This window comes from Eschrichtius robustus, chromosome 3, assembly GCF_028021215.1.
Source record: "Eschrichtius robustus isolate mEscRob2 chromosome 3, mEscRob2.pri, whole genome shotgun sequence".
NCBI lineage: Eukaryota > Metazoa > Chordata > Mammalia > Artiodactyla > Eschrichtiidae > Eschrichtius > Eschrichtius robustus.
In genome coordinates this window covers 117920724-117934505 of record NC_090826.1, presented here as the reverse complement: position 1 = coordinate 117934505, position 13782 = coordinate 117920724, and the positions used below count along the sequence as shown (strand labels likewise).

General features: G+C 42.8%; 1 protein-coding gene across 1 annotated transcript; it reads left to right on the top strand.

Annotated features, from left to right (window-relative positions):
- The first annotated feature begins 31 nt into the window (after positions 1-31).
- On the top strand, positions 32-13713 carry PFDN2 (prefoldin subunit 2). Its single transcript, XM_068538327.1, has 4 exons — positions 32-131; positions 12468-12556; positions 12697-12820; positions 13410-13713. The coding sequence occupies exons 1-4, from the start codon at positions 57-59 to the stop codon at positions 13584-13586; spliced, it is 465 nt and encodes a 154-aa protein (XP_068394428.1). The 5' UTR covers positions 32-56; the 3' UTR covers positions 13587-13713.
- The last annotated feature ends 69 nt before the right edge of the window (positions 13714-13782 follow it).

Genomic DNA, 13782 nt, shown 5'->3' with positions numbered 1-13782 from the left:
TGACGCAGGGCGGGTGGGCTGAGCTACGCAGGCCGGAAGCCCAGCAGGCGGTGAAGATGGCGGAGAACAGCGGTCGCAGCGGCAAGAACAGCGGGAGCGGCGCGGGGAAGGGGACGGTGTCAGCAGAGCAGGTGGGGAGCAGGGAACGCGAAGGAGGACAACCCGGCTGGGTCCGGAGTCGATGTGAGAACAGGGGGGAAGCCTGCGCCTGGTGCAGACCTTTACTCCAGTCCCACATTTGCGTGGCCACCCAGAGAGGGGAGGGTCCTTGGAGAAGCTAGCCGAGCCCCCGGGGAGAGAGTAGGCGGATTGGTAGGTGAAAGCCACGCCTCCGCGGGGTGTTGAGTGAGCCTGGGGGAGAGAAAAGCTCTGAGAAGCAGGGTCTGGGAGGATGCGCAAGTCTGAGGAAAGATGGGTGGTCACTTTCCCTATTTTCCTCCGCACCTTCAAACAGGGTATGGCTGGGCAAGGCAGCTCCTAACGAATCCCAGGGGATTAGTCAACGGCTGGGAGTGTAGTCTGTTACTGGACCCTGAAACCACGTTGAAAATCGTCGTCGCTCTGCAGAGACACGTGACTCACGTACTCGAACAGTCTAGTGTTTCATACTGTTTTGATTCGGGAGTCATTACTAGATTGAATTTTTTTTATAGACCAGAAATCCTTTACTAAAAATCCGAGCATGCATTTCCCCTAGTGCCTAGCACCGGGAAACGTTTGATAGATTAATCAGAAAAGCCCCTTGTGGCTTGGGAACCATGGTTTGCTAATAGTGGGGCTAGTGTTTACTAGGGGTGGGAAGAAATCTGCGTAATAGGAAAACGTAGTCAAAACAACAGCTTTTTAAATTATAGTTTTATTTATCAGTTATTTGTTGAACAGTTACTATAGGCAGAGGTATTTGCATAAAGGTCTTTAAAACTGACCCCTACAGTCAAAGAGCTTATAGTCTGGTGGGAAAAATATGACATACAAAATGCTAACGTGAGGCAGAAGTATATCTAAGAGAGATATAAAGTGCTGTGGAATTTTGGGGAGGGAAGTAGAGATAGTTTCTGACTTAGGGGGAAAAAGGCAAGGGAGAAGGAACTTAATACTTTTTGAGGGTGTGCCATGTGTCAGACATTCTGCTGGTTACAGGGAAAAACATAAATGAAATAGACCTTGTTTTCAAGTTAACACACAGACTCATTTGAGAAAAGACAAACCAAACAGTAAGTTTTTTCTTTTATTGAATTTTACTTTATTTATTTTTTATACAGCAGGTTCTTATTAGTTATCTGTTTTATACATATTAGTGTATATATGTCAATCCCAATCTCCCAATTCATCCCACCACCACCCCTCCCCTGCCACTTTCCCCCTTTGGTGTCCATATGTTTGTTTCTCTACATCTGTGTCTCTGTTTCTGCCCTGCAAACAGGTTCATCTGTACCATTTTTCTAGGTTCCACATATATGCATTAATATACGATATTTGTTTTTCTCTTTCTGACTTACTTCACTCTGTATGACAGTTTCTAGATCCATCCACATCTCTACAAATGACCCAATTTCGTTTCTTTTTATGGCTAAGTAATATTCCATTGTATATATGTACCACATCTTCTTTATCCATTCATCTGTCGATGGGCATTTAGGTTGCTTCCATGACCTGGCTATTGTAAATAGTGCTGCAATGAACATTGGGGTGCATGTGTCTTTTTGAATTATGGTTTTCTCAGGGTATATGCCCAGCAGTGGGATTGCTGGGTGGTATGGTAGTTCTATTTTTAGTTTTTTAAGGAACCTCCATACTGTTCTCCATAGTGGCTGTATCAGTTTACATTCCCACCAACAGTGCAAGAGGGTTCTCTTTTCTCCACATCCTCTCCAGCATTTGTTGTTTGTAGATTTTCTGATGGTGCCCCTTATAACTGGTGTGAGGTGATACCTCATTGTAGTTTTGATTTGCATTTCTCTAATAATTAGTGATGTTGAGCAGCTTTTCATGTGCTTCTTGGCCATCTGTATATCTTCTTTGGAGAAATGTCTATTTAGGTCTTATGCCCATTTTTTGATTGGGTTGCCAAACAGTAAGTTTTATAAGTTTTATAATGTTCCTCACAGGCCTTCTTAATGGCAGCTAGAGGAGGGACCTCTAACTAAGCAGGAGATTATGAGATTGGGGGGTGGGTGGGAAAGGGAAGTGTGGTATAGTGGGGTGACTAAGAGTGTAAGGAGTGCACTGGGTTCAGATAGATCTGTGTTTGAATCACATTTCTACCTTTTACTACCTATATATGACCTCCCATGAGTTACTTCTTTTGGTCTTCTCCTTCTGTGGAAACGTAATGGTGCTTACCTCACTGTATTTCAATTATTAGGCTAGACAACGCATACAAAGTGTTTTGCACAGTGATTGGAATATACTACGTGCTTAATAAGTATTAATTACTTTGTAAAAAAGATAATCCTTCAGCTCAATTCTAAAGGATGAGAGAAGTTAGTCAAGCAAAGAAGGAAATGGAGGATTTTCTAGATAGAGGGAATAATGTCCTTAAAAACACTGTGGCATGAAAGTGCCTGACATGTTTGGGATGCAGGTGGACTTAAAGTTTGGGATGGACTGCAAGACTTGAAAGTGGAGAAAAAGAGATAAAAGAGGAATCTAGGCTGTCCCTCAGGTTTCTGTTTTTGATGGTGCCACAGGGAATGTAGGAAGATGGACAGGTTTGGGGAGAAAATAAGTTTGAATTTGGGTTTCTTGTGGGATATCCAGGTAGAGACCTTTAGTAGGTGGTTTGATTTATAATCTTGAGTTACAGAAAGAAATCTGAGTTGGAGATACAGATTAGAGAATTATAATTTTATGGATGGTAGACAAAGCCATGGCTGTGGATGAAATCACCTACAGTTTGTACAGAAAGTGAAAAAAGAAGTAGAACAGGAGTGAAACCAATAGTTAAGGGGTGGTAGAGAAAAAGAAGCCCTCAAAAGAGACTGAAGAATTGTGGTAATTGAGTTCTGAGGCTTTCCTTGCTTAACATTCTCTGGCCTTTGTTTGTGTTCTAGAGAGAACACTGGGTAAAAAATATTATATTTATCACTGCTGCAAATTTGAGCCATATAGAGAAGATGGAGGCAAGTGGCACATTGTGCTAGGCACTTCACTTGTTTTATCTTCTGTCACTTAATTACTGCCATTTGAAGTAGCAGTATTGTCCTCAAGATGTTTGAGTTTCAGAGGCTTTAGCTAACTTACCCAGAGTCAGTAACTGGGAGAGCAGAGCTTTTAATTGAGGGACTTGAGCATCAGACAGACCTATTTTTTATACCATAATCCTATTAGAGATATTTGAGCTGAGCCTGAAGGATTGGATAAATTTGAACAGGTGGCAGTAGAAATAGAATATAGGGAATAGGGTAAGAAGAGATCTGAGGAAAGCATAGATTGACATTAAGTGCAGTGACTAGTTTAGCTAAATCATGAGTTATAAGTTAGAAAGATGTAGTCCTTAAAGCAAGCTGAGTCTACATGGCAACGAATTCCGGACTTTTTAATGTAAGCAGTGAGGGAGTCATAGAAGGATATATGTTATACTATTGATTTTTTTTTCTTATTACATACAATTATACACATTCATTTTAGAAAATGTAGAAAACACAAGAAGAAGTACAAAATAAGAAATAAATTACCCATGAGCCTACTTTACCCATGATCCTACTATCCAGAGGTAACTATTCTTACCATTTTGAAATACATCCTTTGAGAGGTTTCCCCCCTCCTTTATGTTTTTGTATATGTGTGTGTAGATGGAAAGGGAGGGCATGTATATTTTACATATTTAATTTTATAAAATTAGTATTATACACTATTTGCTGTTTTGTAATCTGCTTTTTTCTCTTAAAAAAAGATTTATTTATTATTTATTTATTTAATTTATTTTAGGCTGTATCGGGTCTTAGTTGCGGCATGCGGGCTCTTTGTTGCGGCACACGGGCTTCTCTCTAGTTGTGGCATGTGGGTTTTCTCTTCTCTAGTTGTGGCATGCAGCCTCCAGGGCGTGTGGGCTGTGTAGTTTGCCGCACATGGGCTCTAGCTGAAGCGCGTGAGCTCCGTAGTTGTGGTGCGCAGGCTTAGTTGCCCCTTGGCATGTGGGATTTTAGTTTCCCTGACCAGGGATTGAACCCCCCGGCCCCTGCATTGTAAGGCGGATTCTTTACCACTGGACCACCAGGAAAGTCCCCATAATCTGCTTTTTAAGCCTAATAATATATCACGAATATTTTTCTATATCACCCAAGTGCTAAAAGAATTAAATTAGCAACAGTGTATAGGATGGATTTGGAGAGTCCAAAAATGGGGAGATAATTTAGAAGACTGTTGCAGTAGTTCAGACAAGAGGTAATGAAGGCCTCAACTAGGGTGATGTCAGTAAGCCTAAGAAAAATTGCTGAGGTAGAGGCAATAAATTTGACAGTTGATGGGATAAGGGTGTGTCCAAAGATGAAACTAGGGTTTCCTACCAGGCTAGAGTCATGTTACTAGCAGAAATAGGAGACAAGAAGAATAGCAGTTTAAAATGGAGTAAAAGAAAATTCAGCTTTGAATGACCCGAGTTTAAGGTATCCATAGGACATTTAGGTGGAGATGTTTTATAATAATAGCAGGCACTATTTATTGACAATCTGTTATATGCTGGATATTGTCCTAAGTCCTTGATGTAATTAATGAATCCTCTCAACATCCTATGAGGCAGATATCTCCATTTTTTTGGTGAAAAAACTTAGATTCAAAAAAGAAGTAACAACAACAAAAAAGTAACTTGGGAATTCCCTGGCGGTCCAGTGGTTAGAACTCGGTGCTTTCACTGCCATGGTCCAGGTTCAGTCCCTGGTTGGGGAACTAAGATGCTGCAAGCCTCATGGCCTGGCCAAAAAAATCAATAAATAAAGTGAATTGGGAGGTGAGGAAGTGGAGGCAGTGCATGTAGACTAGTCCTAAAATATTTGATGAAGAGAAGGGATGAGAATCATCATTTGACGATGGTCAAATCATCATTTGATGAGGTCGAAGAAATTTTTAGAGTTGAGTATGTTTGTCAGAAAAGGGGGCACTGAAAAGAAGATATTTAGTGCAGCAATAGCCCAGAAAATGCTTTTCCAGATGCATCCAGTCATAATTCTCTACCTCTTTTATTCTTCCATTGAACCCAATAAGAGTAAATATCATGTAGATAAGAAGACCAAAGGACCTTTTGGGGATAAATGTAATGATTGTAGATTTTCCCCAAAGTTATCAAAATTATATGGTATCAATTAAACAAAAAAGAAAGAAAAGAAAATCAAAATAAATCAAGTGGAAATAGTTTGACTTTTTTTTTTTTACAGTTGTGTGTGTGAACTTTTTTCTTTTTAACTTGTTTATCTTATTTATTTTATTTTTGGCTGCACTGGGTCTTCGTTGCTGCACACGGGCTTTCTCTAGTTGCAGTGAGAGGGGGCTACTCTTCGTTGCAGTGCCCAGGCTTCTCGTTGCGGTGGCTTCTCTTGTTGCAGAGCACAGACTCCAGGTGCACAGGCTTCAGTAGTTGTGGCTTGCGGGTTCTAGAGTGCAGGCTCAGTAGTTGTGGTGCACGGGCTTAGTTGCTCCGCGGCACGTGGGATCTTCCTGGACCATGGATCGAAACTGCGTCCCTTGCATTGGCAGGCAGATTCTTAACCACTGTGCCACCAGGGAAGCCCTGTTTGTTTTAGAATTAACTGAAATAAAGAGTCTAGCACAGGACTTCCCTGGTGGCGCAGGAAGGAAGACCTAACGCAGCCAAAAAAAAAAAAAGTCTAGCACAGTACCTGCCACATAGTAGGGCTCCTTTACTTTGCAAACTGTGGAAGGAAGGCAGGTTATTGTAGGACTATGAAAGATATAGATATTTTAAAAGAGGTTGTATTTGCATATTTTAAATTTCCAAAGAAAACAATAAAGATTAAAAGGCAGGCTGCATGGTGGAAAATAAGGAACACAATACATGAAAATAGAAAAAGTTTTCTATCAAAAGATGTAAGGAATTGCTATACGCTTACATGTGAGCCCACAGAAGGAGTTAACATGGGAGTTGGGGATGGCAAGAAATGCTTCCTAGAAGAATCTAAGTTGAAACCTGAAGAAAGAGTTAGAGTTAGGGGGGTGGCACAGTGGTTGAGAATCCACCTGCCAATGCAGGGGACACAGGTTCCATCCCTGGTCCGGGAAGATCCCACAGGCTGCGGAGCAACTAAGCCCGTGAGGCACAACTACTGAGCCCGTGCGCCACAACTAAAGCCCATGCGCCTAGGGCCCGTGCTCCACAACAAGAGAAGCCACCACAGTGAGAAGCCCGTGCATCACAACGAAGAGTAGCCCCTGCTCGCTGCAACTAGAGAAAAGCCCTCACGCAGCAAGGAAGACCCAACACAGCCAAAAAAAGCCTAACACTTAAAAAAAAAAGTTAAAAAAAAAAAAGAATTAAGAGTTAAGCAGAGAAAAATGCAATGAGAGAGGTTTGGGTAAGTGTGCCAGGTAAGGTGTGGATTCTATGCAAATGCCTGAAGGCAAATGAATAGGGGAACTACAAGTGGTTCTACTGGGCAATAGTGCTGACTGTAAGAGGTGGGAGAAGGACTGATTGGGAGAGGTCAGGAAGGACCACGTCTTATAGGACTTCTTTCTGCTGTCTTCAGGAGTTTGGATTTTATCCCATGAGCAGTGGGAACCATTGAAGGTTTAGGCATAGGAATAATATGGTTAGACTTAAATTTAAGGTTACTTGTGCTGAAGTGTGGGGAATGGATTGAAGGGGGCCGGCCGATCTGGAGGCAGGTGTGGAACTCAGCTAGGAAGTTCCAGTAGTACAGGTGAGAGATGATAGTGGATGGATTTGAGGTATTTAGTATTAACAGATAGATATGATTTAGAGATTAATTGGGTGTGGATAGTGAGTTGAGGATGATTCCAAGGTTTCTGGAATTAAGATCTCTTCCTGCTCTAAAAATTATTAAATTAACAAAGATAATATAAGCTACCATTAGGTACAATCATGACATTGCTGGTAGCACTGTAAAGTCATCTGGTCATCTTGGAGAACTTTATAGCAACATGCAGTAGAAACTATAATAATGTTAATACCCGTTTGACTCATTAATCTTACTTTGGAGAATATGATTCAAGAGAAATGGCTGTAAAATTTTTCTACTATTTGTCCAGATACTTAATGCTATTTATTACAGAAAAATTGGAAATAACCTAAATGTCCCAACAAGAGAAGAATAGCTTTAAAAAATATATAAATAGGGTGTAAATGCTATATAGCCCTTAAAAATTAGAAAACCATGTTCTGTGGGTGAACAGATAAAATGTCACACACACACACAGGAGAATATTATTCACCTGTAAAAAAGGAGGAAATTCTGCTATTTGTGACAAAATGGAGGAACCCTGAGGGCATTAGGTTAAGTGAAAATAAGTCAATGAGAGACAAATACTGTATGATCTCACTTATATGTGGAATAAAAAACCAAAAACTGAACTCATAGAAACAGAGTAGATTGGTGGTTCCTTGGAGGGGGAGGTGGGGGAATGATTAGAGGGGGTCAAAGGGTACAAACTTGGAGTTATAAGATGAACAAATTCTGGGGATCTAATGTATAGCATGGTGACTATGGTTAGCAATACCGTACTGTATACTTGAAAGTTGCTATGAGAATAGATCTTTTTGTAAAAAATTTATTTATTTTATTTTTGGCTGCATTGGTTCCTCATTGCTGCGCGGGCTTTCTCTGGTTGCGGCAAGCAGGGGCTACTCTTCGTTGCGGTGCGTGGGCTTCTCATTGCGGTGGCTTCTCTTTTGTGGAGCATGGGCTCTAGGCGCGCGGGCTTCAGTAGTTGTGGCACGTGGGCTCAGTAGTTGTGCCTCACGGACTCTAGAGCGCAGGCTCAGTAGTTGTGGCACAAGGGCTTAGTTGCTCCGTGGCATGTGGGATCTTCCCGGACCAGGGCTCGAACCCGTGTCTCCTGCATTGGCAGGCGGATTCTTGCCCACCGTGCCACCAGGGAAGCCCCGAGAATAGATCTTAAAAGTTCTCATCACAAACAGGAACTGTGAGGTGATGGATGTATTAACTAACATTATTGTGGTAATCATTTCCATATATATATAAAATCATAATGTTGTATATCTTAAACTTATACAGTGCTATATGTCAATTATATCTTTTTTAATATAAATTCATTTATTTATTTATTTTTGGCTGCATTGGGTTTTTGGGTTTTTTTTAATTTATTTAATTTATTTATTTTTGGCTGCATTGGGTCTTCATTGCTGCATGCAGCCTTTCTCTAGTTGCGGCGAGCGGGGTCTACTCTTCGTTTCGGTGCGCGGGCTTCTCATTGCAGTGGCCTCTCGTTGCAGAGCACAGGCTCTAGGCGTAGCTTCAGTAGTTGTGGCACGTGGGCTCAGTAGTTGTGGCTCGCGGGCTCTAGAGCGCAGGCTCAGCAGTTGTGGTACATGGACTTAGTTGCTCCATGGCATGTGGGATCTTCCCGGACCAGGGCCTGAACCCGTGTCCCTTGCATTGGCAGGCGGATTCTTAACCACTGTGCCACCAGGGAAGCCCTGCATTGGGTTTTGTTGCTGCGTGCAGTCTTTCTCTAGTTGCGGCGAGGGGGGGCTACTCTTTGTTGTGGTGCGCGGGCTTCTCATTGCGGTTGCTTCTCTTGTTGCGGAGCATGGGCTCTAGGCACATGGGCTTTAGTAGTTGTGGCACTCGGGCTCAGTAGTTGTGGCTCACAGGCTCTAGAGTGCAGGCTCAGTAGTTGCGGCACACAGGCTTAGTTGCTCTGCGGCATGTGGGATCTTCCCAGAACAGGGCTTGAACCCGTGTCCCCTGCATTGGCAAGTGGATTCTTTTTTTTTTTTAACATCTTTATTGGAGTATAATTGCTTTATGTTGTGTTAGTTTCTGCTGTATAACAAAGTGAATCAGCTATACATATACGTATATCCCCATATCCCCTCCCTCTTGTGTCTCCCTCCCATCCTCCCTATCCCACCCCTCTAGGTGGTCACAAAGCACAGAGCTGATCTCCCTGTGCTATGCGGCTGCTTCCCACTAGCTATCTATTTTACATTTGGTAGTGTACATATGTCAGTGCTACTCTCTCACTTCGTCCCAGCTTACCTTTCCCCCTCCCCGTGTCCTCAAGTCCATTCTCTATGTCTGGCAGGCGGATTCGTAACCACTGGGAACAACAACAAAAAAAAGATGATCGTGTCTTGTGTAAAGTTATTTGTACCTGCCAAATATGAGAATGTAAAGAGCTCTGTATAGTTGTAAGGCTTGAAATTACTTTAGAATAGGAAAAATAGGGAATTCCCTGGTGGTCCAGTGGTTAGGACTCCACGCTTCCACTGCAGGGGTCACAGGTTCCATCCCTGGTCAGGGAAACTAAGATCCCACATGCTGTGCCGCACTGCCAAAAGAAAAAAAAAGGAAAAATAGTTGGTATTTTAATTGGATTCTTTTTCAGCAGGGATGTTTATATGTTAGATGATTTAATAGGGTTGAGAGTCAACAGTGACCTGGCCATCCCTACTCATGCCAGACTGCTGTAGGAGAACACGAAATAAGGGAAAGGGAAGGTAAATTAGGTCAAGCCATAGGGGAGAAAACCACTAGTAAGTTGTATTTTAGGAGGAAGAATGTGGGAATAGAGCATAGCCTCTCTGTCTTCATTACCTGGCAGACCCCAGAGATGGCAGGTTAATATCAGCTTATTTTGCATTTAACTAAAAGTTAGTTGTCAGCTGCTAAGAGATTTCATTTCCTTCAAGTGCATCAGTGGCTGAAATTTTCCATAACAACTGTGGATAACTCATACACTTAGATATATTTACTTTAGTTTGGTGTTGTAATAAACTCTATAACTGGACCAAGAGGAAATAGGGGTTGTTAATTAGCAAAAGTATTTGAAGAAAAGTTGTAATTAAAATCTTTTTGCCTATAGTTGTGTTAAATTGGTGGTTGAAAAGTAGATTCCTACTAATTACTAAGGAAAATAAGTTCAGGCCTCAGAAATTTTAGACATTTAAGCTGAGTTCATTAATGTGTGTTAAATATGACATACTTGCAGAAGAGTGGATGTCACTTGGGTGCTAGGAGAACATCTAGAATCTAGTTTAGTTGTGGAATTTTCTTAGATGAAAGTATTTTGATCTGTAACACTGACAGTGGAGAAAATGCTAATTATAAATGGAATAGTTTTGATATAGGCAATGAAGGTGAAGGAGAAACAGCTTGTAGATGAGTGAGATTTCCAAGGCGTTTGCTGAAATGAGTGGATGAAGCAGATTGAGATGAAAGGATGATGGATGGGAGAAGGAAACAAGTTGCTGGAATGACAAGTTCCTAGTCAAATTTATTCCGTCATTTATTGGGCAGTAGAAGGGCTGTAGGGGTGGTACAGGTCAGTCATTTGGAGTATATTAGCTGTATATGAATCTTGCAGAGAGAAAGAGCTAGAGATAAGGGATCCTAGTAAAGATGAGGTGGTTAGTCAGTGATGGCAATGAGACTAGAGAGGACGTAAATGAGAGTGAGAGATTTGGCAGTGGTTTGAATGAATGGGCTCACTGCTCTCAGTGGACCAGGAGGGTCCAAGGGACACTTTGGGTTTGGAGAGAAGGTCATAATAGTAATTAATGCACTTCACTGCTTACAAAGCCGTTTCACATTAATTCATTCACATGATACAACAGCCCTATGAAGTAGGTATCATCTGCCTTTTACAGGTGAGAAAACTAAGGCTCAGAGAGATTAACCCAGTGGTTCTCAGTTCTGGCTGCACATCAGAATTTCATGGGAGATCTTTTCTTAAATACTGAGGCCTGGGCCTCACGCCCAGTGATTGTGTAATTGTTCTGAGGCTCCACTATTTACGTTTTAAAAATGGTCCCCTGATGATTCTAATGTGTAGCCAGGGTTGAATGAACAGGGCTAAAAGTCTGTCAGAGTTCATAAAACCAATATGTGGCAGAGACAAAACTTGAAACCTGGTCTTTTGTCTTTCATCTGGTATTTCTTTCCAGATACAGTCATCAGAGCCCTATACTAGAAGTGATGCTGGTGGTGGTATTAGTACCCTGTCTGATTTTCACACTGTTTTAATTCTCTGCTCAGTTTCTGGGGAACAAGAAGCTGGTGGTAATCACTTCTCTGGGCCTTTATGTGTGTTATTATGCTTCTTTTGTACCATTACCCACCCCAGCCCCACCCCCAGTTTCTCATCCTTCAGGCTTCAGTTAAGGCATTATCTCTCAGGAAGCCTGTATCAGTTAGGGTTTAGAGGCTACAGATACAGGCTTTGGGCAACTTATTTATTATTTTTTTTAAAAGAGTGTTTTAGAAGGATGGTGGTAGGTCACAGAATTGAACACAGTGAAAAGGAACATTAAACAACTAGGCCACACAGAGTTCGATAACTAGGGCAGCTTTGGGGATTTCAGGAATAGGAATGGAGGATCATCTTTATAGGACAACTATAGGTGTCTTAGCTCCAGCTGCCTTCTGTACCTGTTTGTCTCTACCCAAAATTCGATTCCTATAGTATAGAATATAGGTCACTGCCCATGTGGTCAAAGAGCAAGGGTCCTGTGATTAGGAGCCTCACAAGAACCCCAGTGAATTAGGAGGGGCACTTGCCTAATGGGAGGGATGCTGGGCAGACCCAAACAAGAGTTACTCGTTACATGGGACTTCCCTGGTGGCGCAGTGGTTAAGAATCCGCCTGCCAGTGCAAGGGACACGGGTTCAGGCCCTGGTCTGGGAAGATCCCACATGCCGCGGAGCAACTAAGCCCGTGCACCACAACTACTGAGCCTACGCTCTAGAGCCTGCGAGCCACAACTACTGAGCCCACGTGCCACAACTACTGAAGCCTGTGCGCCTAGAGCCCGTGCTCCACAACAAGAGAAGCCACCGCAATGAGAAGCCCACGCACCGCAATGAAGAGTAGCCCCCGCTCTCCTCAACTAGAGAAAGCCCGCGTGCAGCAACAAAGAGCCAACACAGCCAAAAATAAATAAATAAATAAAATTAAAAAAAAAGTTACTCGTTACAAAGCCTTTCCTGACAGCCCTCTTTACCTGCGAGTTTAAGCTCCACTGTAGGTGCTCCAGTAGCTCTCCACCCCCATTCCTATGTAACAAATGCCTAATCCTCACCAAACGAAGCTGCAGGATGGCCTAGCAAATATCTCACACCTAGTAGGCACTCAGTGTTGGGTGAATGGAATTCCAGACAGACTTAATTTAGAAACTGCAAACTGTGTTCTACTCCTTTTCCAAGATAGGTGTCTACTACTGCATCTTTGTAAAGCCTGCTATCCTGTGTTGACCCTCTGCCATTTCTACTGTCCCCTCTCTCACCTTTATCTCTTTCTCACCTTCTTAGGTAATTGCTGGCTTCAACCGCCTTCGGCAGGAACAGCGGGGCCTGGCATCCAAAGCAGCTGAGCTGGAGATGGAGTTGAATGAGCACAGGTGAGGAAGCTGGGAGACGCAAACAAAAGGAGAGTTGGATGGGCCACTTTTTGGAGGGGCGGGGGGATGGGCCATTTTGTAAGAGGGTTGCAGCAGAGTGGGACTGAATTCTCAGATCCTGCCTTGTCCTCCTACCTCAGCCTAGTGATCGATACTCTGAAGGAGGTAGATGAAACCCGCAAGTGCTACCGCATGGTTGGAGGGGTACTGGTGGAGCGGACTGTCAAAGAGGTGCTGCCTGCCTTGGAGAACAACAAGGAGCAGGTGAGCAAGAATCCCTGTGTAGATGCTCTGGGCAACCAAGGAGTAAGGAAAGGGAGGCCAGGGCTTTAGGGAATGTGGCGGAGGAAAGTGTGGGTAGGAACTCGTGTTGAAGGCAGCATAAATAGCCTATTAGCCCATGCTCTTTAGCTATGCTATGTCTAACTCCTTAGACAAAGGAGTTGCTGACTCTGCCTATTTTCTGGCTGAATTGGGGGAGGGGAGGTGGTTAGAGCGGAGTTTCTCACAGTGTAGTCCATGGCTACGTGCATCCAAATCACCTGGAGGACTAATTTAAAATGCAGCTTCCCAGACCCTGTCCTGTACCCACTGATTGAGAACCTTTGGGGATGGGAGCCATGAAGTGGTATTTTAAAAATAAGCAGCTCAGGTGATTCTTATGTATACTACAGTTTATAAACCTTGTTTTTAAGAAAGGAATACTTTTTGTGTCTGGGCTCTACTATTAATACTTGGTTAAAGTTGAGGTTAGAGGTATCATCACTCCTTCACTTCCCCCAACCATAGTCCGTAACAGATGGGGGAAGGGAGTCCTGAAATCCTTACATAATCCCTGTGGTTTGCCCTCTAGATACAGAAGATCATTGAGACACTGACACAGCAGCTTCAGGCAAAGGGAAAAGAACTAAATGAATTCCGGGAAAAGCACAACATTCGTCTCATGGGGGAAGACGAGAAGCCAGCAGCCAAGGAAAACTCAGAAGGGGCTGGGGCTAAGTCCAGCTCAGCTGGAGTGTTGGTCTCCTAGAGACCAAGGCCTTTGCATTTTTTTCTACCCTGATTCCCACTTCTTCTAATTTCTCTTTATTGTTATTATTTTCTCTGCTATTGTAATATTTTTTTTTGTTAATTAAATGTTTTGTTCAGAATGCTTAGCTCTAGCCTGAAGCTTTCACCCAGTATTAGGGGTAGAATTTGCATGGGGCATGGGCAAGCATATGATT